This window comes from Nelumbo lutea, chromosome 1, assembly GCF_056320005.1.
Source record: "Nelumbo lutea isolate HS-2025 chromosome 1, American lotus-T2T, whole genome shotgun sequence".
Taxonomy (NCBI): domain Eukaryota; kingdom Viridiplantae; phylum Streptophyta; class Magnoliopsida; order Proteales; family Nelumbonaceae; genus Nelumbo; species Nelumbo lutea.
The window spans coordinates 117,125,636-117,148,936 of record NC_142684.1 but is presented as its reverse complement, the minus strand read 5'-3'; the positions used below and the strand labels follow the sequence as shown (position 1 = coordinate 117,148,936).

The 23,301-nt window shown below is 36.4% G+C and overlaps 1 protein-coding gene, 1 long non-coding RNA gene, 2 other non-coding genes and 1 pseudogene across 4 annotated transcripts; all 5 read right to left on the bottom strand.

Annotated features, from left to right (window-relative positions):
• Positions 1–5,456: 5,456 nt before the first annotated feature.
• LOC148877005 (mediator of RNA polymerase II transcription subunit 32-like) lies at positions 5,457–11,101 on the bottom strand. Its single transcript, XM_088984925.1, has 2 exons — positions 9,985–11,101; positions 5,457–6,379 (listed from the first exon to the last, which is right to left on the bottom strand). The coding sequence occupies exons 1-2, from the start codon at positions 10,053–10,055 to the stop codon at positions 5,893–5,895; spliced, it is 558 nt and encodes a 185-aa protein (XP_088841051.1). The 5' UTR covers positions 10,056–11,101; the 3' UTR covers positions 5,457–5,892.
• A 2,613-nt stretch (positions 11,102–13,714) lies between these two features.
• Positions 13,715–14,878, bottom strand: LOC148877004 (fasciclin-like arabinogalactan protein 2 pseudogene; annotated as a pseudogene).
• A 3,705-nt stretch (positions 14,879–18,583) lies between these two features.
• LOC148877001 (uncharacterized) lies at positions 18,584–20,006 on the bottom strand. Its single transcript, XR_016110432.1, has 3 exons — positions 19,773–20,006; positions 19,626–19,687; positions 18,584–19,065 (listed from the first exon to the last, which is right to left on the bottom strand). It is a non-coding gene; the product is annotated as an uncharacterized LOC148877001 (long non-coding RNA).
• Positions 19,035–19,117, bottom strand: LOC148877003 (small nucleolar RNA R16). The gene has a single exon (XR_016105969.1). It is a non-coding gene; the product is annotated as a small nucleolar RNA R16 (small nucleolar RNA).
• Positions 19,260–19,341, bottom strand: LOC148877002 (small nucleolar RNA R16). Its single transcript, XR_016105967.1, has one exon. It is a non-coding gene; the product is annotated as a small nucleolar RNA R16 (small nucleolar RNA).
• Positions 20,007–23,301: the final 3,295 nt, after the last annotated feature.

Genomic DNA, 23,301 nt, shown 5'->3' with positions numbered 1-23,301 from the left:
CATTTCCTCTTGAGAGCGATTTACCAAGTAAATTCTGAGCTATAAAGAGAGAGAGAGAGAGAGAGAGAGAGAGAGAGAGAGAGAGAGAGAGAGAGAGAGAGAATGAGCGGGTGTCTGTGTTTTAAATATTTTCGTTAGATTTTCTTTTCGGAGTCTTTGGACTTCAAAGCGGTTTGGTGTTACACTTCTACTTCTGTGTAAGGGAGAAAGATCAGATACAACTCTCCTACTAAATTAAAATAAAAACCTCTGCATCCGTCATTAAATAGTTGATCACTATTGAACCTGAAAATGCATCAACGGTGCAAGGCAATAGGGCTACAAAAGCGGTTGATGCAAAGCAATAGGTCTATGAAACCCACGTCAGTAACGGAACGGGATCTGCTCCTTACAGATGAACAGATCACAAACACATTCACCGTGCATTGAGAATATCTCCCGTTAATAGTAACTTAAATGCATGATAAGATGTGCGTAGTGTGAGGCGTCTTGTGAACAGATCCGGTCTCGTCAGTGACTGATAATCCTTTTTTTAATCACGGCTAAACTGGTAAGTGGTAACAATCAATTCGTGATTGTGGGTTCCCATAGAGTGCTCCCCACGATCGATCCTCGTTTTATGGGGAGATGTTCGCAATTCACAGAGGGGATGGGTTGTGGGGCGTGTGTGGGGTACACTCTATAGGGAGCCCATCCCGTCCTGATAATAATATGGATTGAGGGAGTCCGGATATCCCATCCACGACAACTCTTACCTATACACAAATGGAAAACATCTCATCTCATTACATATTATTAACGGGGAGATGTTTCCGATGTTTCTTCTAAGTAGGAAATTCAATGGCTGCAATTTAGGAGGGTAGAGTGTGGGTATAGAGCAGTGGGCAGGAAATTCAATTTAGACCAAGATTTTAAAAATTGACTCAGAAATGGAATCGTTGTGGCCATTGATTTTCGAGTTAGTGATTTGATTATTCAGGTCGAAAGGCTCGAATTGTTTGGATTATTAGGGCAAATATTATTACCTATTTTTAGACATTTGGTCTTGTATGAGAAAAGAAAGAATGGTTGTCAGTAGGGGTGGCCACGAGCTGGGCTCTTCATGAGCTATTTGACCTTGGCTTGGTTTCAACCGAGCTTCGAGCCGAGTTTGAGTCTAATAAAGCTTGGCTCGTTAGCCGAGCTCAAATAGCTACATATAATAATAATAATAATAATAATAATAATAAATTATAGAAAAATAGTATATATAATAAGAACAAGCTTGATTCTTGTACTACCTTGACGAGCCGAGTTTGAATAGCTAGCTATTTGGCTCGGCTTGAATCCACCCCTAGTTGTCAACTGAGAAAGAAATAAGAAAAGAAGAAAAGAATGAAAGGAAGAAGAGAAAGGAAAAAAGAAAGAAAAGAAGGAAGGAGGGAAGAAGGAAGAGGAGGAGGAGGATTCATCATTCACTGGCAACAATAGAAATGTAGATCTCATATTTGAGATCTAAGATTTGACAAATGAGATTTCTTCTTCTTCTTCTTCTTCTCTGTTGTATCTAGGATCTAGTGATCTCAAATCCAAGATTGTTCTATCCCCTTTCATCAAACCAATGAAATTGACCCAACTTGACCTGAGTTGGTCAATTTCTAGTATTTTCGATTGGCTTTGGTCCAACAATTTCCCTACCCAACTAAGTTGGATCAATTTCGGTTATATATATATTAAATATTTTTTTAATATGGGAATGTGAGAAAATTCTCATATTCCGTAGGATAAATTTTTATATCATTAATTTATTTTTTTAATAATAGCAATATTTTTTTAATTAAAATTTAATTTATAAGCTTAAATCTTTTGAGCTAACTGACTAAATTGAAAATTGATCCAAATTGATGCAACTCAATTTGGCTAGATTTTACTAATGGTTAGTTAGTTTCAAGTGACCAACTCTTCAACCTGACCAAGTCGATTCGGTTGGCCAAAAAGCCTACAACCGAACCAAATCAACTTGTAAACACTCTTAATTTTAGTTAGATTAATAGTTTAATCTCTAATATTTTTGTTAAATAGCAAAACACAAATAGATTTATACATAATTATTAGAAATATATTTATCACAAAAAGTAGTAAATAATTATTGAAAATACAATAAATATTAATTATAGTATATGCAAATATATAATAAATATAGATTAAGATTTTGGAATTATAATTAATAAATATTAATGTTTTTGAAAATTATTTTCTAGAATTATTAACCAATAATTTATACTATAATTACATAATTTCATTATTAATTTTGTAAAATACTCAATTATTATTAATTTGAATGTTATGAAATCTATTATAATTATTTTTCTACTTTTAAGAAAAATATTCAATTATTTAAATATTTAAATAATGAGTAAAATATTTAAATATTTTTTTATTTAATTTTATTTATTAAATTTCTTAAACTACCACCAAGTTTTAGGAATTGACTCTCTCTACCCCTATTGTTTACATATGTCTTATAGTACCCTTAAGTTTTCTAACAATTGACTGAATCCTCCCCTGCGGTTAGCATTCCATTAGAATCCATTCACAAGTGACACCACTTGACATGTAGATTTTTTAAAACCCAATATTACCCTTTAGTGGTCAATTTTGTCCTCCTTTCTTCAAAATTTGAAAATAAAACTCAACATCTTTCTCTAATTATCAAACTACAATGTCATATATCTCTAAAACACACCATCCCTTACCATCACTAATTATTGGCATGGAAGTAGATGATGATCCCTTCCTCAAAATTCAATAAAATCCAATTGATAAAAACCTCAAAAACCTTATCCTTCCTCCATGCAAGCACCCGCAACAAGGGACAAATTTCGATGATTTCTCAGTGGGACCTCAGTGAAAATGCTTTCCAGAAATCACTACAAAGCATCACAACAATTGGGACTGGAAGGAAACATCATAAAACATTCATGAATTTTTAGGCTTCTGAGTTTTGCAATCAATTCCGTCGAACTTAGGACTTGTTTGTTTGCTTTGAAGTCTGACATCTGAAAGTGCAATAATTACATTAAGGCTTCATTCGCTTTTCGGTAAGTTACTTACCCGGGTAAATGCACTTAGTTAAGTAAGTCTTTCCCAGGAAAGACTTACCCAAGTAAGTGCATTTACCCATGTTTTTCTATTTTCCATGTAAATAAGGTAACAATCATTTTAGCCATACAAATCTATTATTAAAAGGGGTATTTTTGTCCTATTCAAGTATTAGCAACTTACAACTTTCCACCTAGGTGGGAAAGCTATTTACCCACCCAAGAGATGGGTATAAAATAAACTTTCCCTTATCCCCACAGAAATCTGATAAAAGAGTATGGATTTCTTGGTTAACGGGAATCAAAATCCCATTGACCAACTTTGCCCCCTCTCAAAATCCAAAAAAAGAACACCCCCTAAGAGGTATATTGGCATTGGTGAACTTTTCTTCACTTTGAACTCTGAATGCAGAGAGAATGTTGTTGTTATGAATTTTAAATTTTGAATTCTGAAAATGATCAAATATCAATTTTGACCCTATATATAAATTTTTTTTTTATCTTTTTGGGGGTATCATTGAAAAACAAAATGTTATATGATTGCACTTAAAAAAATAAGAGATAAGAGGAAATTAACATCAAATTTTCTCTAAACCAATAGGCTCTTACTTTTTGGCAATTGAGCAATAAATTTTGCTGTGTGCAATGTAAGAACCTTTGTGGGATGCTTTTAACTGTCCCTTTTCCATATCCCAACAACATGATTTTATTTGTTCATGAATTCTTGTGGGAGAAGCATTAACTAACATGAACACAACAGAGGTCACTCGTCTTGTAAATGAGTTTGTTTGAATAAGGAGCGGTCTCTCCACATTTAAGAATCACATCCGTGACTTTCTTGTGCAGTCGAAAAAGTTCTCAGCTCAGGATAACAAAGATCACTATGCTGAAGAAGTAGCAACTCAGAGAGAGGGACAGAGAAGATGCTTACTATACTAGGTGGACTCATAGCTGACACAGTGATCTACCAAAGTGCTAACCCATTTGTCTTCCTCCAAAATCTCAAGGGGTTCCAGGTTTTCTATGGAGGTGACCGGATTGACATCCTTCAATTTCAATTTTATTTTCCCCAGTTTTTCTGGGTAGATTGGTGGATCGTGAAGGCACAAGGGTTGTCTGCGCTACTGTTGAATCCGTTTTTGTTTGACTATTGAAGGCATTACAAATCTAGTGATGTCCCAATCATTTGAAATGCCTCTTTAGATCGACTGGTGATTCAACAATACTTTAAATGTATACTAACTCAGTGGGGGTTGCAGAAATGGTTCTGTTTCTGCTAAAAGCTATTGTATTTTGTGACTTTTGTCAATGATTGAAGAGAGGCTTCATTTTTTTTCTCCGTAAAAAAAAAAAAAAGTATGAATTGCAGCGAAGGGAATCTGTTAATTGAGTCAAATACTTCTCCAAGGCCACCCGCCTCTGTTCCACGAATTCCTGCTTATGCTTGATCTTCATAGAATCCAATCAAACTTAAAATAATTCAACATTCAACATTCAACATTTATCATCATCTAAGCTGTCCAAAGGGTCCACTACATTAATCCTGTTTCACCACTCCATTCTGTTGAATGCCATATCCATTGTTAAATCATGAGCCCTTAAATCAGTTTTTAATTTTTACTATTTCAACTCATGTCATTAGACCTGTTCACGGGCTGGGCCAGGCTGGGCTTTGCCTTTTTATAAACAGAAAATGATCAGGCATGAGCCTGAGCCCAACCCTATACAAAACGCCCAAAGCACGGGCCCGAGCCTGAAGCCCAATCTGGACAGATATTTTATAATATATTATATAATATAAAAAATATTATATAATATAAAAAATATTATATAATGCATTTTCTGCTACTAATATTATTATAACATAATATTATAAAATATATGTTATATTTTTTTTATTATGTATACACTATTATCAAGTCGGGCTCGGGCTAGGCTTATTTGGGAAAGCCCAAGCCTGGCCCAAAAAAATAATCGGGCCTGATGTTTAGAGACTGAGCCCGAGTATGCGGGCTTAAAAGTTTTTCCATGCCTGACATAGAACGGGCTGGGCCAGGCCAGCCCATCAGGCTACCCGGCCCATGAACAAGTCTACATGTCCTTTTTGTCTGGCCCTAGCTCTTCTAGACCCTTGAATTTGTAACATATCACATCTTCTTACGATGAAGTTTGACTTGTAAAATGGCCACAATTTCTCATAAAATATCAAACTTACAAGATCTTGGTCTCATTGGATGGGTAACTAAGAAACCTACCTAATGGCACCAAAATTAGGGGTTAACTGACTTGAAGAATTTACACAAATGCTCAACCTAAGCCTGCCAAATTGCAACACTAACCAAAATAAAGTTGAAAGTGCAAGTTTTGACTACTTAATTTTGGACAGTAAGAAAAGCAACATAATTACAACTTTTTATATTAGTGTATCATGATTACAACCTTCATTTTCAGAATTCTAAAAGCTCTCTAATGGGACTCTTTAAAGGAATTTGACCTTTCAAGACAATTAAACTTCTTCATACGAGACTAACAAACTGCAAAATATTCTTGGAAGACTCTTGACCAAAAACATCATATAAAAATAATGAAATTGCTGCTTGGAGAAACTTGAATTCTTCTTCAATGGTCCTTTTCTCTTTTTCCACCTCTACATTACTAACATCCCTTGACAATGGGGATGATGATGAACAATAGCAATATGAAGTAGTAACATCTGGATGCAGCAAATGACTGACAAGCTAGATCCCTCCATGCATATACATAACATAACATTATATAGAGAGAAAGATAATCACCTTGTTGAGAAGCTTACCTAGTGGGCTGCATCTTCAGAAAATCTGGCATCAAAAGGAACAGAAGAATGGGAATGAGAAGCAGTGGAAGCATCAGTTCCAGAACCCTGTGGGAGTTCAATCACAAGCCACCTGACTGCTTTGCTCATCTGCTCCAACCGAACTGCACTAATAGGAGGTAGACTGGTGGTGGTGATTTGCCCAGACTTCAGTGGACCCGATCCTGTAGCCTCATCCACCAAGCATTCTGAGCCTATTCTTTGCTTTACAGACTCCACAAACTCCTCCACTTGATCACAAGCCACTCTAAACAATTCCCACTGCTTAAAATTCTCTAGAGCAGCATCAGTGGTAGCTGTTCTCAGACCATTGGAATTATCCTTGGCTTCAAGCACACCAGCTGCTGCAGCAATAAAATCCTGATATGCACTATTTAGAGATTTTACCATGCTATCCATCATGAGATTCCTAGAAATGTGAATTTGGGGTTGAATTACACACAATATTCTGCAAAACACAAATTCATCAAAAAAAAAAAAAAAGATATTCTGCAAAACACAAATACAAGTTGCATCAGCCTTTTTTTTTTTTGTTTCTAAGAAATAGGTTCTGTTGGCTTCGATCTACATAATGATATGATTTAAGCTAACAGCCAAAAAACACTCTATCAGCTAGACTATATAATATGTAAAAAACAACTTGACAAGTCAAAAGTTGCAACAATTTAATTATTAAACTAAGCAGATATAATCTTGACTTATAATATATTCTACTAAAGGAATTATATAATCAATGAACTTGCATTAACTCATAAGATAATTGGCTTATACACTATAAAAAGCAAGCAGGCAACTAGATAAATCATTAAAAAAGATGCACTTTAAGTAACAATATCCTTCCAAAATCTCATTAATCAAGGTGAAATTTGTTTTTTTTTTTTTTTTTTTTTGTGGCTTCCTTCCCCAAGATAAAGTAACAAATATCCTGAGATAGTTTGAACTTGCAAGTATAGGAGGAAGATCAAAATAACTTGAACATCAGGGATTCAGGATGAAAAATAAAGAATGAAATGACTCATAAAACAGGGAAAAGGGGGGAGAGCAAATTGAAGCACAAGAGAAGTAGAAAATCTGTACTTTGTTCTCCAATGCATAGTTTCCTAACTTCCTATAGGAGCACATCATGAAAAATTAATAAGGAATAGTGCCTAAATGAACCTAGGTGCAATGGGTTATACTTCTAGAATTTACACTTATTCATAATCTGCTTCATTGTCATAATTGAGCATTTATACTTCTAGTGTGTATAAAAAGGCCATTACCCAATGTTGATCCCAGCTATGGGAGGGGTAGACTGGACATAGTCCTATCCTTTGGTATTTTTTTGCACAAAGTGGCCATACACAGACTCGAACCTGCATTCTCACTCTCACTAGCCCAAGACTTTAACACTACACCAAGTAATGGCCCCCCTATGCTTGTAGTCTGTATGTTCTTCAAAAGCTGTTCCCTTTTCTTTTGGTAGATGAAGTTAGGGATAGTCTTTATAGTACAATGCTAGAGAAGGTTAGGAGCCTAAGAAATTAGTTTCCTCATTTCACAAAAAAAAAAAAAACCAATAATAGGATTTTCAATTTTGCCTGCCTCTTAACTTTCTCATTTGTGTTTCTTTCAATTTCAAAATATGGAGAGGTCATGGACTTGCTCATCCTTGTTGATAGTCATTGTACATTAGATCCCTAACCCTTGCAAGCATTCACAGTTTTAGATTAACTACTCAGATGGGAGTTGGATGATAACTTGCCAACATTGTATAGATGGGTAAAATCCTTCTTGTACTAATAGGCAGTTGAAGTTCCAGCCTGTTAAAAAAATCCTTAATTACAAATTTAATAAATTCCTTTTGCTGAACCAACCTGAATTATATGTTTAATGGTAATAACAACCAAAGATGCAACGGGAACTTATTTTTCAGAACACTATCTCCCTTTTACAGCCAATCATCAATATAGATGAAACACTTGGTTTAGGAAGGATAACACCAATAAGCTACATCTTTTACTTCAATATCTTTTAATTATAATAAGCATGATCAATTAGATTTAACTGACCATGAATAAAAGGAAAGATGCCCCCATTGTCTGAGAAACTTAAATGAGGGGATGAGAACCAGGTCCTAGCACCAATTACATCATACACAAGCAGGCCCAGGCTTAAGTGCTCTAAGACATCTATGCTCTTCTTGCTTCCTCTCTGGATAATCCATCCGCATTAGATTTGTTTATCTTGGTATCCATTTGAACATGCTATTCACGCTGGATAACAGGAATTTTGCTTCTATAATAAGGTTCATCTTTAATAGTAATATAAAATTCATTAAAAGAAAAAAGTATAACAGTGTATACAGGCTTTGCAAACCAAGCAATAAAAAACACATCACCTGCATACAGCCCAAAAACAAACAGACTGAGATAGACCTGAAAGCAAAGAGATTCAAATCAATCAGCCATAACATCAGACAAATAGTAAAAGATCACCACCTAAATATATTTAAAGCAAACCCAGGCCCCTAGTTTTAAGGCTCAACAAATGACATAATAGTAAAAACATACAATGACAAAATGCATAAGCAAACCAGCCAAATCCATCAAAACCCAAAAATACATCAGCACTAAACTATTAAATTAGCCAAACTAACTGAAACCCTAACAAAAACTTTTCAAATTCAAAAAGAAACCAACCCTCATGCTCAGTCTGATAATTCATCTAAGTCATCCAAGAAATCCTGATCTAACAATGCTCTAGATTTTCCTGATCAAACTCCAAACTTATTAGCTCATTCCCTAACTTCAAATTCCATAAACATTTTTTCTAGCAAACTCCTCCCCTCTCAGAAAGAGTAAAGCCAAATTTCTGCTGACTTGATCTTCCTTCTCAATTACACTCTCAAGATCCAAATTCCTTCCATCTGCTGAACCTCTCTAATCTGAAGTACTGAATTCACTCCATAATACTTACTCTAATCCTTCAAACCTTCTGCACAAGAGTTGTTGTCCAAAACACATGAATTAGTTTCCAAGTCCTCTTCTTCATAAAGCCTCTTCTTAGAACCCAATTCAGAACCTTCTTCAACCACAGCCCCTGACTGCGCTTCTGTAGAGTCCCTATCCAAATTAGAGTCCGAAGCAAAAATCTCCAAATTTGAACTCAAGATGACAATGGGCATCTCAGGAATACGAGGACATTTTAACACCCATTCACTTATAGACCTTTTTAAAAGGCCTTACATGGACCAGCTCCACGAGCATTTTTGGAGTTCTTAAACCTTTTGGTGCAGTTTACCTTCTTCTCCTCGGTTATCAAGCCATCTAAAATAGAGGCCAAAGACTCTAAGACCATACTGGAATCTTGAATATCAGTCCTGAACCGACCTAAATCCACGCCCATTGTGCTTCTATTGACCTCTCATGTTTGACCTCTTCCTATTCAATCATTTTGCCACCTCCCTCCATCAAACAGCTCTTTCTGCTTTGCTTTGACCAGTTTCTGACTGTGCCCAATCACATCCTTCCTCTTAGACCCTGTTTCAATTACTTCCAAACAACGCGTCATGATACCAACATCGTCTTGAACCCTGCTGTCTCCTCTATGAACGATCAAACATCCAGACAAACATGCAACCATGCTCCTTTCTTCTTCCACCAACACCCGCCCAGACCTCATCTCAGCGACCACCAAATCTTTCTTCAAAAGTGACTGTTCTGAAGAATCAGACTGTAGATGAGATAGAAACAACTCTCAAGATCTCCAAATCGCGCCCCCCCCCCCATCATTGAGCTTCTTATGCGACCACAATGAGGCATCAACTTCAAAGGCAGTATCTACGCCAAATATAACCCCTAGATACCGGGTCTAGTTTCATAACATTGATGAAGAATACATGGACTTCAGATGATTCAGTCCGGAAGACTAGAAACACAATTTGGATATGTTTTGTTTAATAAATCAACGAATACACTGAGTCATAAAAATGTTTCCAATAAATTAAGAAAACACTGGTGTTCGAATATATATAAACGGGCCATTAAAAAGAAATTCTTTGACCCTTAACACCTTACTAAAATCGAGATTACGGGCGACAAAGATTGGAGCTTGGAGCCTCGGACGTCCTGCCCTTCGGACATGAAGAACCGTTGTCGTGAATGTTTCTCTCCTAGAGCCCGATCAATCAATTCAACGTCAACAAAGTTGCAAAGATTAGGGATTGAAGGATCTGTTCTGAACCAGAAAACCAAAGAATTAGGGGGAATAAGAACATATATAACTCTTCGATCTCCTTCTCGCCTTCTTCTCACGTTCTTATCAACCAGCGGTGGGTCACTCTGGGAGGTGGCGATGGTGTGGAAAGAAAACTTCCACTCAGCAATACGGAAGAAGAAAAATGGCGCTGCAACTGCAATTAGACTTTAAATATACCTTCCCAGTTCCCACCATTAGTTTGGACGGTTTTGAACGAAAAGACAACTTTACCCTTCGTTAAAACGTGAAACGGGGTCGTCTTCTACGTTGAGACACAACCCTGCAAATTGACTTTAGATTCACAAGAGACTGAAAATTGTCTTCTACCTTGCGGAGATCTTGGACTTAGAAGAGCTTGGAGAAGTCACCTGCAATTCATTTTGGCATTCAAATTATTGCAGAATTCTCTTGTATCAAAGATATCTAGCTGTCGTGTTACGGAGACTGCAAATTGTCTTCTACCTTGTCTTCGTATCAACGAACCAGACTGCTATTATTTCCTTATACAACTAGATATCATTAGGGTTGCATTTGCAGAGCTCTTTGTCTTCAAGGTAGAAGACAACCCCAATGCCTTGGTGAGGACGATTTCTTAATTTGAACCCCAATTCCAGTTACGGGCTAGTTGCCGGTTGCCACCCTACAAATTCCGAGGGATTTCCTCCAGACGTGAAAATTGAAATGGGCTTCCAAGAGATAGCCGGAAGATTCCTCCGTTTTGCCTTCAGTTTTGAACCCCCATGCTCAATTTCTGATGCTGTTGGAACTTGGAATCGAGGTGGACCGGATAAATTTGGATGAGTTGGATCCGATTATTTGCACACACAAGGCAAATTAGAAGAATAAAACGTAGCTGAATACTTGTTGGGGGAGCTAGAATGCAAGAGTGTCGTACTTCTTAGAGGAAGCAAGAGAGTTAGAAATTTAGATTGCATGCAGGAGTGCGTAGAGAAGAGCATTTTGATACAGTTTGCTACTTTGCTTAATGGGGTTTCACAGTTCACAACTTCTCATGATAATAAAAAAAAAATATGGAAAATTTTCCGATTAATACGCTGTATTTTGTACCTAATGCCACTTTGGTCTCGAGCTTTATGTGACAATTCAATACCTGCTTTAATAAATTATTAATCAACTCTTAAGTACGATTTAAAAAAGACATAAATGCTTTTTAAATATTATTTAATATTTTTTATCAATTATTCAAATATTAATAAAAAATTAAAAATCTCAAATCCTAAACTCTTCTATTCAATAAAATTGGAATCACCTGCCCACAGTTGAACAAAAGAATAAAGAGAGAGAATTGATTGTTATTGCAAGCCTTTGAGTCACGCTGCACTGATCACGGACTCACACGATAAGCCTTGAATCACATGAATCACCATTCACCGATGAGAGATGATGTCCCATGCGAATGATGACATAGCATTGGGACTCTAATCTTCGAGATTTGAGTCTTTACTTGCTAAAAAGTATGAAGTTTATACTTTAAATAGTAGGGAAAAATGTTCGACAATTCGGTATTCGAACTTTTAAATAACCGGTATGTATTGTTAACCAATCGTTAAGTAATATTTTAAAAAGATATAAATCTCTTTTGAGTGTTATTTAATTTTTTATTAATTATTTAAATATTGAAAAAAATTAATAGTTCTAAATTTTTGCCTCTTTTATCCAAAAAAGTTATAGTTACTAGAATGTCCATTCAAACCTAATCCTAATTTTTTTTAATAAAAAATGCAAAGATTTGGGATTGTTAATTTTTTATCAATGTTTAGATGGTTGATAAAGAAAATTAAATGACACTTGAAAGTTATTTGTGTCATTTTCAAATGTGTGGATTGGAAGCAGTGTTTTCTAAAGTAACGGTGTCTTTTTTATTTTGTTTGGAAACGTTGCTGCCAGGTAGAACGTTTATTGGGGCAACAACAACACCTTATGTTTAGTACCAATGCTTCATTATCCGTTTTCAACACTAGTACCCATTATAGGAAGTCCATGTCACTATCATATCATGTTCTCGTTGGTAGCAACGAGCTCCAAATTGAGAAAACATCGAATTCAGTGTTTCCTCATATCACGTCTTCTCAATTTCCAAGGCGTGGTTTGGGGCACCGTTTTTTATGGAAAAACAGTTCCAAACATATTATCGTTTTTTGGAGTACCATTTTTTCAACATGGTGCTAATGTGTTGTTGTTTTCTAGAGCAATGACATTGATGCCAAACACTCCCTAAATGGCAAGTTAACTATTGATTAATGGCAGATATTGAATTATCATGTTTTGAAAGTTCAAATATTGAATTGTCTCATTTTAAAGTTTGAGGACCAAATTGACACTAGGCACAAAGCACATGGTACTAATTGGGACTTTTCCCTAAATAGTAAATCTAGTGAGATGGAATAAAGTAAACCACTATGTAATTTTTTGTACTTTTCTTTGAATTTAATGGTGACTTGTAAATCGTTGATCGAGTCAAACGATTTAATATTTCAATCATTGGGCTAACGGTTTTCCAACTTTTTCAACATTTTTTTTCGTAAATAACAGTTTAAGACATAACCAGACCCGGAACCATGTCTGTTTTTCGATTTGAAGGGTATGATCGTTCGATCCGGTCTGGTTTTAAAAACAATGGTTGGAGAAGTGTCGTTGTGCTCTTTGTGAATGGGACGCATGTTGGCCTTTAAAGTAGTTAATGGTTGAGCCATTAGAGGCATGAGTTGCATGCCATGGGACGAGGAATTTGGGGGCATTGGTGTTGACCTTAGTAGAGTTCGAACTCCGTTGGTATTTACCTTGTGCCCTTATATCGTCTAAGACCTACAGTATTTGCCAACATCGACCCATAGTTTGTATGGGAATGCACCCCATTATAGAGCTGCAAGTCGGGTCGGGTTAGGTCGGGTTGAGGCCAACCCTAAGTGCTAAACTCCAACCCGACCAACCCAACCCAACCCAAAGTCAATTTCGGGTTGGGTTGGGATCGTGTTGGGCCCAACCCAAGCTTCTTCCCATCCTTAAAAACATCATAGAATTTTTCGGTTTTAGATATTAACTCAACTTTTACTATATATATATATATATATATATATATATATATATATATATATATATATATATATTTAATCCTATGTTTCATTAGTATTTGTTTGTTGATGTTATTTTTTTTGTTCTTTTAGTACAAAATTCAAGAAAAAAAAAAACAAGTGTTAGAAATGACTATAGTTTATTATGAGTTATGACTTACAATGAATCATTCTTGGGTGACAAACAACATAGAGGAGGAGATGAAGAATAAAATTTTTAAAAAACATGAAAAAATGTTATTAAGGTTTTAGTCTTTTTTGTTAGGATTAAGTGAAGTGATTATCTTGAAAGAAATGATAAAATACAAAAACCTCCCCTAAAGTTTCTAAAAATCATAAAAACTTCCCCTTTAGTTTCACATTAACAAAATCCTCCCTTGGAATTTTAAAGAATTCAACAAAAACCCCCCTTCCGTCACAAAATCCTCCCCTAAATTTTCCAAATACCCATTTTACCCTAGCCAAATTGGTAGCAACACATCCAAAACCACGAACGTCCATCTCTCACTGTTAAATCTAACAACACTATTTGTCATCAACCACCGTTTGATCAGACAATTCACCATTCTGAGACATGGACTCTCGTATCGGTGTTGACACATGCTTCAATGCCTTGGGAGACTCAACAACCATAGGGGCCAATGTTGGAGCCAGCGTTGGCATTGGCATTGGTGAAGCCTTGAATAACTCCTTGAGTAACAACACTTTGTCAATCGTGTAAATCGCTAGAGGATGCTGGTCTAGCAACGTCCTCATTATCTTGGCTGTCATTATCTTCTCCAATTTTACCAACTCGTGCGTTGTTCTGAATTGTAGAATCATACTTATTGACACCATCTATTGCTAATGTGTTCACAATTCCATTGTTCGACCTCAACATTTCCATGGAATGGTAAACATGAATTCCGTGATACGACAACAACAAACTCTTCCTATCCGCTGTTAGGTTCTTGTATTTGGGCATGAAGTCCTGAAACACCTGGTCAGTGGGGCAGAATACCGTTAACCCTCCTTCAATGTTGTTGTCAAATGTCTTCTCAGCTTCGGAAGCCACTAGCGTATCCACGAAAACCTTACAACCTCGCTTTGACATTAGAGATGTGAGGTTTAACTAGCTAGGGCCCAGAGTGGGGGCTTCATCTTCAACGGATGCCATGACCTTGCCGTGGTTGGATTCAGCTCCAAAGATGACCTTATTGCCTTTGACATTGGTGATGTTGACGAAGTTAGAAGTGCCGGGGGCAGAGCCAATGGCCAGTGGCTTGGAACATGGTGGTAGTCAAGACCGTACCATTTGTCATTTAATGCTACTTTTGTAAAACAAAAGAATCAAGGAGAACATGAAGGAATAGGACCTTTTTGATAATTTGATGGTGTAAATGGAGAGGTGTTTGGATAGGAGGTTTGACATGCCGCCATTGTAGACTATGCGGACCGCAATGGTCTCACATTGGTTGATCTCTACAACGAGTTGAGTGACAACTAAGTATTGATTGAAGATGGAGAATTCATGGTACTTTGCTAGGATGCATAAGATATTGGGTGCATTGGTGACCCGAACTAAGAGTAGGAGGAGAGAGGGTTATTGTTCCGATGGCCATCGGGAAGACTTGCATTATTTGAGTAGAACGAAAATACGGTAGCAGTTCCGGGTGTGTTGTCGATTTTGTTAGGGTAAAATGGGTATTTTAAAAAAATGATGCTCTGGATTAGTGACGGAAGGGAGGTTTTTATTGAATTTTTAAAAAATTCAGGGGAGAATTTTGTTAAAGTGAAATTAAAGGGATGATTTTTATGATCGTCAGAAACTTCATGGGATGTTTTTGTATTTTACCCTAAAAGAAATACATGATATTATGTGGTGGAGGCTATACAAATATCATGCATCTAACCAAATCAATGAATGTTATATATTACATATAACATATATTTGTATATGACATGTACTATAGAGTCGGGTTGGCTATGGGGTCAACCCTAACCCAACCCAAAGTAAAGTTGGGTTTATGAATTTCAACCTTAACTCTAACCCAAACATCAACCTGACCCAATTCAACCCAAATTTTTCAGGTTAGGTTAGGGCCAACCCGGCTCAAATTGCAGCTTTAAGCCACATCAGTGAAACCTCGACTTTTCAAAAATTGAAAATCACATCTCCTCCACACAAGGGGCCGCCCCACAGCACAATCATCAGGAGATGTTCTCAATACACAGCAGGGATGTACCGTGGGGCGTTGTGGGGGACCCTTGTAGGGAGGAGATGTGAAGTCTTAAAAACTTGTGGATATGTGTTAATCTTCAGCTTTGCCATGTGCGTCTTTTAAATTGGTCCACACGACGGTCAAACTGGGCCCAATTTTCACCCTCATCAATTTTTGAGCCCGTGACTTATAAGTCCTGAATAATTTCATGTTATTTGCCAAAATTTAAGATTAGTACTCTATGCGTGGGGTAGTCTCACTTTACTACCTAAACCTTTATATGTACCACTGCAGTCCCCAAACTCTTGAAAATTTTCACCTTAGTCCAAAATCGTTAATTGACATTAGATGGCCAAAATAACCCTATTTAAATCCCCTAGTCAGTGATTCCAGTTGGTGTAGTTACACAGGAAATTGCTGCTAGAAAAGAATTGCAGAAAAGATTGTTACCATCACATAGAGGCCCTCTAAATCCTTTTTGCAATTATTCACCTAAGAAGAAAGAAGAAAGGGCTTTTAGATTGTAGTTATCATTGAGAAGATGAAGACTTGTTGCCGTCGTTGGGGAGAAAAATCAAAGTGAATTGTATTTTTCTCTATTTTTTCCTTTCTTTTGTTAATTGCCCCTTTCCGTTTGATAGATATGATGTCATGGAAATTGAATGTTTATAGGTTGTTAATACTTGTTCTCCAAACTTCTCTTCTACAATTATTAGCAAGGTTCAAAATATTTATATGCCCGATACACTGGTAAAGGTGTATTGGGTGAATCGACACATTTTTATTGCTTTTTTTTTTCGCAATCGGTTCAAGGGAGCTGGTTTAGGTCTCCTCTACCCCATAAACCAGCCAGACCTCCGATATACCCATTGTAGGGGCATGTCAGAGGGGTCCCGAACGATATATCGGCCAATCGATACTTTGAACCTTGATCATTGGTTCAAGTTTAAATGAAAATAGGGATGGACCCTAATGGTTTTGAAGAAAAATGATTAAATGGTTCAAAAATAATGAGAAGGGCAATTATGAAATTTTCAAAAGAATTAAGTTGAGTATGGTTTTGGGTACTAATGGAATATTAACGGAGCATACCCCCATAGTAGTAAAGTAAAGACTATGGTTTTGGGTCCTATAGTGCCATTTTTTAAAGTTTTAGTAGTAAAGTAAAGACTACCCCCATAGTACGAGGTATTAATTGGCAACTTACACCTTGCCAAAACACGACCATATAAAAAATTAATGTTTACAAAAAATGTCTTCTATCTTGAAACAAGAATTTTTTTTAGACTCATCCATTCAAAAATTGGTTATTAACCTTTCAAGAATAAAGGGTATATTTAAATCTAAAAGGGTAAGTCCAACCAAACCTCCAAGACCGCATTGGGTAAAAATCAACCAAAGGAACCAACCCAATCAAAAAACCGGTGAAAACTTTTTGAAATTTTTATAACACAACAAATTTCTAGAAGTTATAACTTTACAATCAAATGTCTGATGGATAAGATTTTTAGTACCATCTTTCTTTTTTGTTTTATTTTTGATAAAACCAAGAGGTGCTTGCTACACAAGACGAGGGTGGCTCATCCCCTCATATCATTTGAGCATATAGACCATAGAGGACACAGAAGGTTGTTTGGATTGAGACCTAGCATTTTGTAATTTCTTTCCGATATCTATGTAGTCTCAAGGAGAACATGTGTTCCCCATATGGGGAGTCAATGAATTAATTCAGAAATATGATTTGAGATTGTTCCCCACATGAGATTTCAATGCTTGAACACAATATACAGATGCTTCCTATCTCAGTGTAGAGATTGTCTAGAAGATTGAGATAAGAGTTGGGTAGAGAGATCAAGTCTTTGAAGGTTGAGAGAAGAAAATGACAAAAACCATAGCACTGACAGTGCAAACATCAGTCAGTTGCGATGGTTCTGTCGATGGAGGCCTTAAAAGGTAAAAGATAAAATCTAAGAAAAAGAGGGGAAAAACAAACAATGGAAGAGTGTGTGAAGCTAGTAGCCATGGATAATGTATGAATGCTCTTTCAATCTTTCCACGAACAATATTGCTCGCAACTTGATTGGAGCCGACAAGACAATAGATGCAACTTTACTGTTGCAACGTCTCTGATGGAAGGCAAATCACTACTTTTTAAAATCGCTTTTATTAATGATAATGTCCGCACAGTTTTCAATGTAAAACTCAAACCATATGTTATTTCACATAGTATGAGTGGGTTTATTAAAAGTTCATCTAAATGGCTACAAGCACAGCTGCTTAATTGCAACATTAAGTATAACGACTGGACCACTTCATGATATCTTGCTTTAATATTGACGAAATAAATCATATTATATACATAAATTATTTATTTTTGGTAAAATAAAATAAAACTAGGCCTTTACTAGCAAAGTTTGATTAGCTTCATACAGTCTCATAATATTACTATTTTTTAAGTCTAGATGTTGAACCTATTAAGGCCCAAAGTTCTGCGTCGTAACTATTCCTGAATCCAGAGGGATATGAGCCACCAATACCCGAGGGATATTTGTGATCTGTATTTGTGATTACTCATAGGAAAAGGCTTGTGTAGTGCCAATAACAAGGTAATTATTTGCTCTACTCAAACAATCTACTAACTTTTTGTATCACTATTTGGTGCAAGGGCTTTGGTTGGAGCTTTTCCTGGATTAAATCCCAATTTATATCAATGCAATTTTACACTCCACATTTTGTACAAATGAGATGTTAAAGGCTGTGAGGACAAAAATTGTGAGGAAATCCGAAATCAATAAATCTCATAATATTGCTACTTTTCTCTAGTATATAAATAATTCCACGTTTTTATTTACTTAAAAATTTAAAGAATCATATGTAATATACAAATTAGATTGGTCCCATTGAACATATACATTCGATATGAAATTGGATCACATTGTTCCAATCCAGTTTATACGAATTTGATCAAATTAATTAACAAATTGTTTAGGTAATTAGATAATCATACCTGGTGCAAAACAAGCCAGGTTAGGCCCGATTTTATTCCAATCGGCAACCAATCAATTGCTATTTATTCAAATTTATCTTGGTTTTCCTTTTCCATTGGTCCAAGTTCCACAGTAATAAAACCAACATGTTTTCCTATGCTCAGAAGTAGCATGCATATTCCAATCATAGACAAGACTCAGATGTCCAGACATAAATTTAGCAACTTCATCACAGCAATGGAATCATTGCAGAGGGATTATTAACCTTTACTACGATAATAAACCCAAAAAATATTCATGCAAAGATTGCTTCATTGACAAAAGGTGCAGCATTGGCACCTACAAACTACATAGGTAATGGTGATGCGCTTCCTCAGAGAAATTCCAGAGTGGAAAGTTGCAGACAATCAACATGGCATCAGGTTCTGACCGCCCGTCTGCTTTTTCTCATCATTGAATTTATTATTGAAGCAATTTCACTCGATTCTATTCCGTAATCCACTAAACCCACCTCGAGAAAGAGGGTAACTTTAAAGAACTATAAAGAAAGAGGCCTCAGACTACGATGATCATCAAAACACTAAGAAGGCATCAGATAATAAGCGGAGTTATGGTCTGCATTGCAGTTCAGAGTGTAGGATAAGAACAATTTGCATCATTTACCTTCCAAAGACTAAAATCTTTAGCAAAATAAAGGAAAAACAGAAGAAAAACAAAAAACATCAACCAAGAAAAGTTCGTTTAATAGAACAGAAATGGGGACATGGGGTAAACAAAGAAAATAGTTAATTTGTAAAATGAAAACGATCCGTGGCATCAGATAATAAGCGGAGTTGTAGTCCACAGAACAATTCGGTGTGTAGGATAAGATCATTCACATCATCTGCCACTCTAAATGGAATGATATGAATTAAAAATTTGTTATAAAAACGAAAGAAATGGGGAAAAACAAAAGAATGCACCAAATTTCGGCCAGTCCATTTGACACCAACGCAATCCAAAGTCTGCTAATGGGCTGGTAAGCCAACCTTACACTTTCTGCATCAGTTTTATCTCCTGAGCCATTGAAGTTGAAAGACTAGGAGAGGGTAAACAGATGCAAAATTCTATGATATAAGGGAAATCGATTTCAATCGAGTAAGGTTTTATTTCCTACCATTGGTCCAGTTAGGTACCTGTATCGCATCGGAGGTCTGCATCGGCGAGTAGATTTCCTTGATCCACCCAACTTGAAATACTTAAACCAGAGAAGAGATGAATATGAAATCGATGACACGGAAGTTTAAAAATGGATATGAAAGAGCACGAATCAAAATACTTACAGGGAAACAAAATGAAACTCGGAAAAATGAAACAGATCCACTTATTAAGAACTACACATTACGACAAATCTGGAGGTAGCGATGGGAGATGGAGCGGAGGAGAGGGAGAGATAGAGGTTGTTACCAAGGTAGGCCGCGAACTGAAGGACGAAGAGCTTATTGCTTACTACGCGGCATTTAAATAGACATTTAGCCGTAAACCCTAAAACTCCAATTAGGGTTTTGAAAAGCTCGGACTGTCGAAGTGCCGAACCCAGTTACACAGGTTATATAGACCGATCGCTATGTCACCTGGTTAGGACTTGTTAGGTTCGGGCGAAACTGGTTCGATCCATTCCTTACCAAGTTTAAAAAAGGGTAAATTATACGGACCCCCTGTACTATGGGGTCAGTGACAAAGACCCCTGCATTTTTTTCAATAAAGGCACTTTGAAATTTGACCGTTAGACAAAGACTCCCTTCGTCAGTGTTCCGTCAATTAATTTCGAAAAAGATTTTGATTTTACTATTTAAAGTTTTCTAAATGCTTAAATTACCCTTTCTAATTTATTTTAGCTTTCTCTCCTTTTTTGCTATTATCTTCATCCCATTTACTTTGCTCAAACTACCCTCTTCTTTCTCTCTGATCTAAAGAAAGAAAATGAAGAACACTAACAGAGAGCTTGTGAAGGGGTTCCCTCTAATAGTTGTGATGGCAATGTTGAAGAACAACAAGCAGAAGCTCTCTTATATCTCGGTCCCATCCAAGATAATCCACTCTTTGTCATCTTCATCTCTCCGGTCTCTTTTTCTCTCGTCCAAGAAGTTCTCCAGGAATGCCAACTGGTTTTTCAACACCTCGAGCAGGCCAAGATTTTGGCTTTTGGTTCATGTTATGGTTGTGCTGGACGATCACGCCAATAAAGCCATCACCACTCACTACAAGAAAAACAGCTTAGGCCGACGGTTTTTTTTTTTTTTCCGGCGGCCTTATCTAATGTTGGAAAAGATAGGCAAATTCGAACAAAAAATGACATGTTTAGGAGCCGGCGGTCAAATTTTAATTAAAACAGGGATCACGTAACACACCACGCATCCTGGCATTTTTTATTAGCAAATAAAATTAAAAATAATAAAAATTGAGATATAATTTTAGGGGTCCCACCAAAATGGTTAAGTTGCGCCAAGAGAGGGGTTGTTAATGCCAAACGACCCCTAGATGCATAGAAATGATTAGCATACATAGATTGTTGTGGCTCTATCTCTCATTGTAACATTTCTATTGTGAATTCTAGATAGAAACTATCCATGCCCCGTTATTATATTATCTGACCAAACCAATAAGAAAATCTAAAATGTGCTCTATGCACATGGATTAATCTAAACCATCCAACTGAAGCTGGAGTTGTGCCAATTGCGAAGCTTGTAGAAGATTTCCTACGATTGTGGTTGCATAATCGCCCATCATTCCAAAAGAAAAAAAAGAAGGCTAGAGATTAGAACTCAACAAATGTCTTTTTTTTTTTGCAAATTTTCAAATTAAAAGTTCGGAAAAATTCTCGATTAGTATCCTATACTTTGGGTCTAATGTCACTTTGGTCCCCGAACATTAAAATGTGATAATTCAATGTCCGAACTTTCAAAACATGAGAATCCAATATTTATTGTTAATTAATTGTTAACCAGCCATTAAGTGGCATTTGAAAAAGACACAAATGCCCTTCAAGTGCCATCTAATTTTCTTTATCAACCATCCAAACATTGACAAAAAATCAGGGGTGGCAACGAGCCGAGCTCTTCACGAGCCGCTTGGCTCGACTCGATTTCAACTGAGCTTCGGGTTGAGCTCGAGCCTACTAGAGCTCGGCTTGTGAATCGGCTTGAATATATAAAATATTTTTTCTTAAAATTGAGCTCTGGCTTGAACCGAGCTCTCGAGCTGAGCTCGAGCCTCGTACTATTCGGCTCGATTCGACTCAAATCCACCCCTACAAAAAATTAACAGTCTCAAATTTTTGCCTCTTCTATTCAAGAAAGTTGGGGTCACCAGAATGCCTACTCAAATGTGACTCCAACTTTCTTGAATGGAAAAGGCAAGGATTTGGGACTATTAATTTTTTTATCCACGTTTAGATGGTTGATAAAGGAAATTAAATAACACTTAAAGGACATTTATGTTTTTTTTTTTCAAATGCCATTTAACATTTGGTTAACAGCTAGTTAAGGACATGTACTGGATTGTTACATTTTAAAAGTTTGGATACTGAATTGTCACATTTTAAAGATTGGGAACAAAATGACACTAAACCTAAAGTACAAGGTACTAATTGGAAATTTTCCCTCAAAAGTTGTATATTAAAACATGAAATGTCATGAAGCCATAACAACAAGCTTACTACTACGACTATAGGGTATTTTTGTTTTTGTCTTTGAATGGAACAAGGATCTTAATGCAATATTCAAAAGGTGATTATGAGAGAGTAGACACATTCAAAGAATGAATTAAAAAGAAGAAGAAGAAGACTGGGAGCTGTTGGTTGGGGAGCATTAACCTTGTACATTTTATTTGGGCTCAGGAGTCTAAAAACTAAAGACTATTTTTTCTCTGATGTTGATCTGTATCTCGACCTCGACTACGCGTCGTCCATGTATGCGAGGTATCACCACTAGAATGGCACCGATGCTGATAGTGTAGTTCCAGTGAACACCAAACCCACTCCGACTCCATTTATGCATTCCTCCAACTGGTGCTTCGACATGGATTTCTGCTGGTCCAAGCCTTCTTACAGCTACACGACGCCATACCTTAGCCAGAGCATAAATCCAGGTCTATTTATACCTAAAGTCAACACAAGTTAGCACAAATTGCACTTGAAAACTCCTAATTTACTGATTTCTTTTAAGATTGGTCAGAAATTTGTCTTCAAATCTGAAATAATAAGCTCGCAGCCTGAGCTCCTAACGTGCTTAGACGAGTTTCAGAGCTAGCACAAAGTTCAAAATACCCCTCAATATTTTTGAAATGATACAATTTGCCCATATTTAACGTCAAACCTAAAAAGCTAAGCTCATTTCGGTTCTCTCTCAAACAAGAAAGAAGATTGCTGCCTACATTAGAAGATTGCTCCACCCTTCTCTATCTCCCCCTCTTTTTTTCTTCTTCTTCCCAATATTCACTACATCCATTGCTTCACAGATCTGCAAATCCACATGGCACCCATGGAGGGAACTTGGAAATTCGTTCCCGACGTTGTTTGTAAATCGCAAATCCATCCCCAACGTTCTATGCTCTCTCTTCTATGATAAGCCGCTTGTGGTCTTTCACCATTGTCTTCTTGCCACCGCCACTATAACTCTCAGTAGCAACGGTTAACACCTTCTCCCTTGTCTTCCTATACGTACTTTCCAATTTTATTCTTATTTTAAAAAATTATTTTTTATTTTTTATAGTTTTAATTGTATTAGATATTTTAATTTTCATTATTATTAAATATTTTAATATATTAAATTGCTAATTATTAAATATTTTTTTCATTGATTCATTGACTTA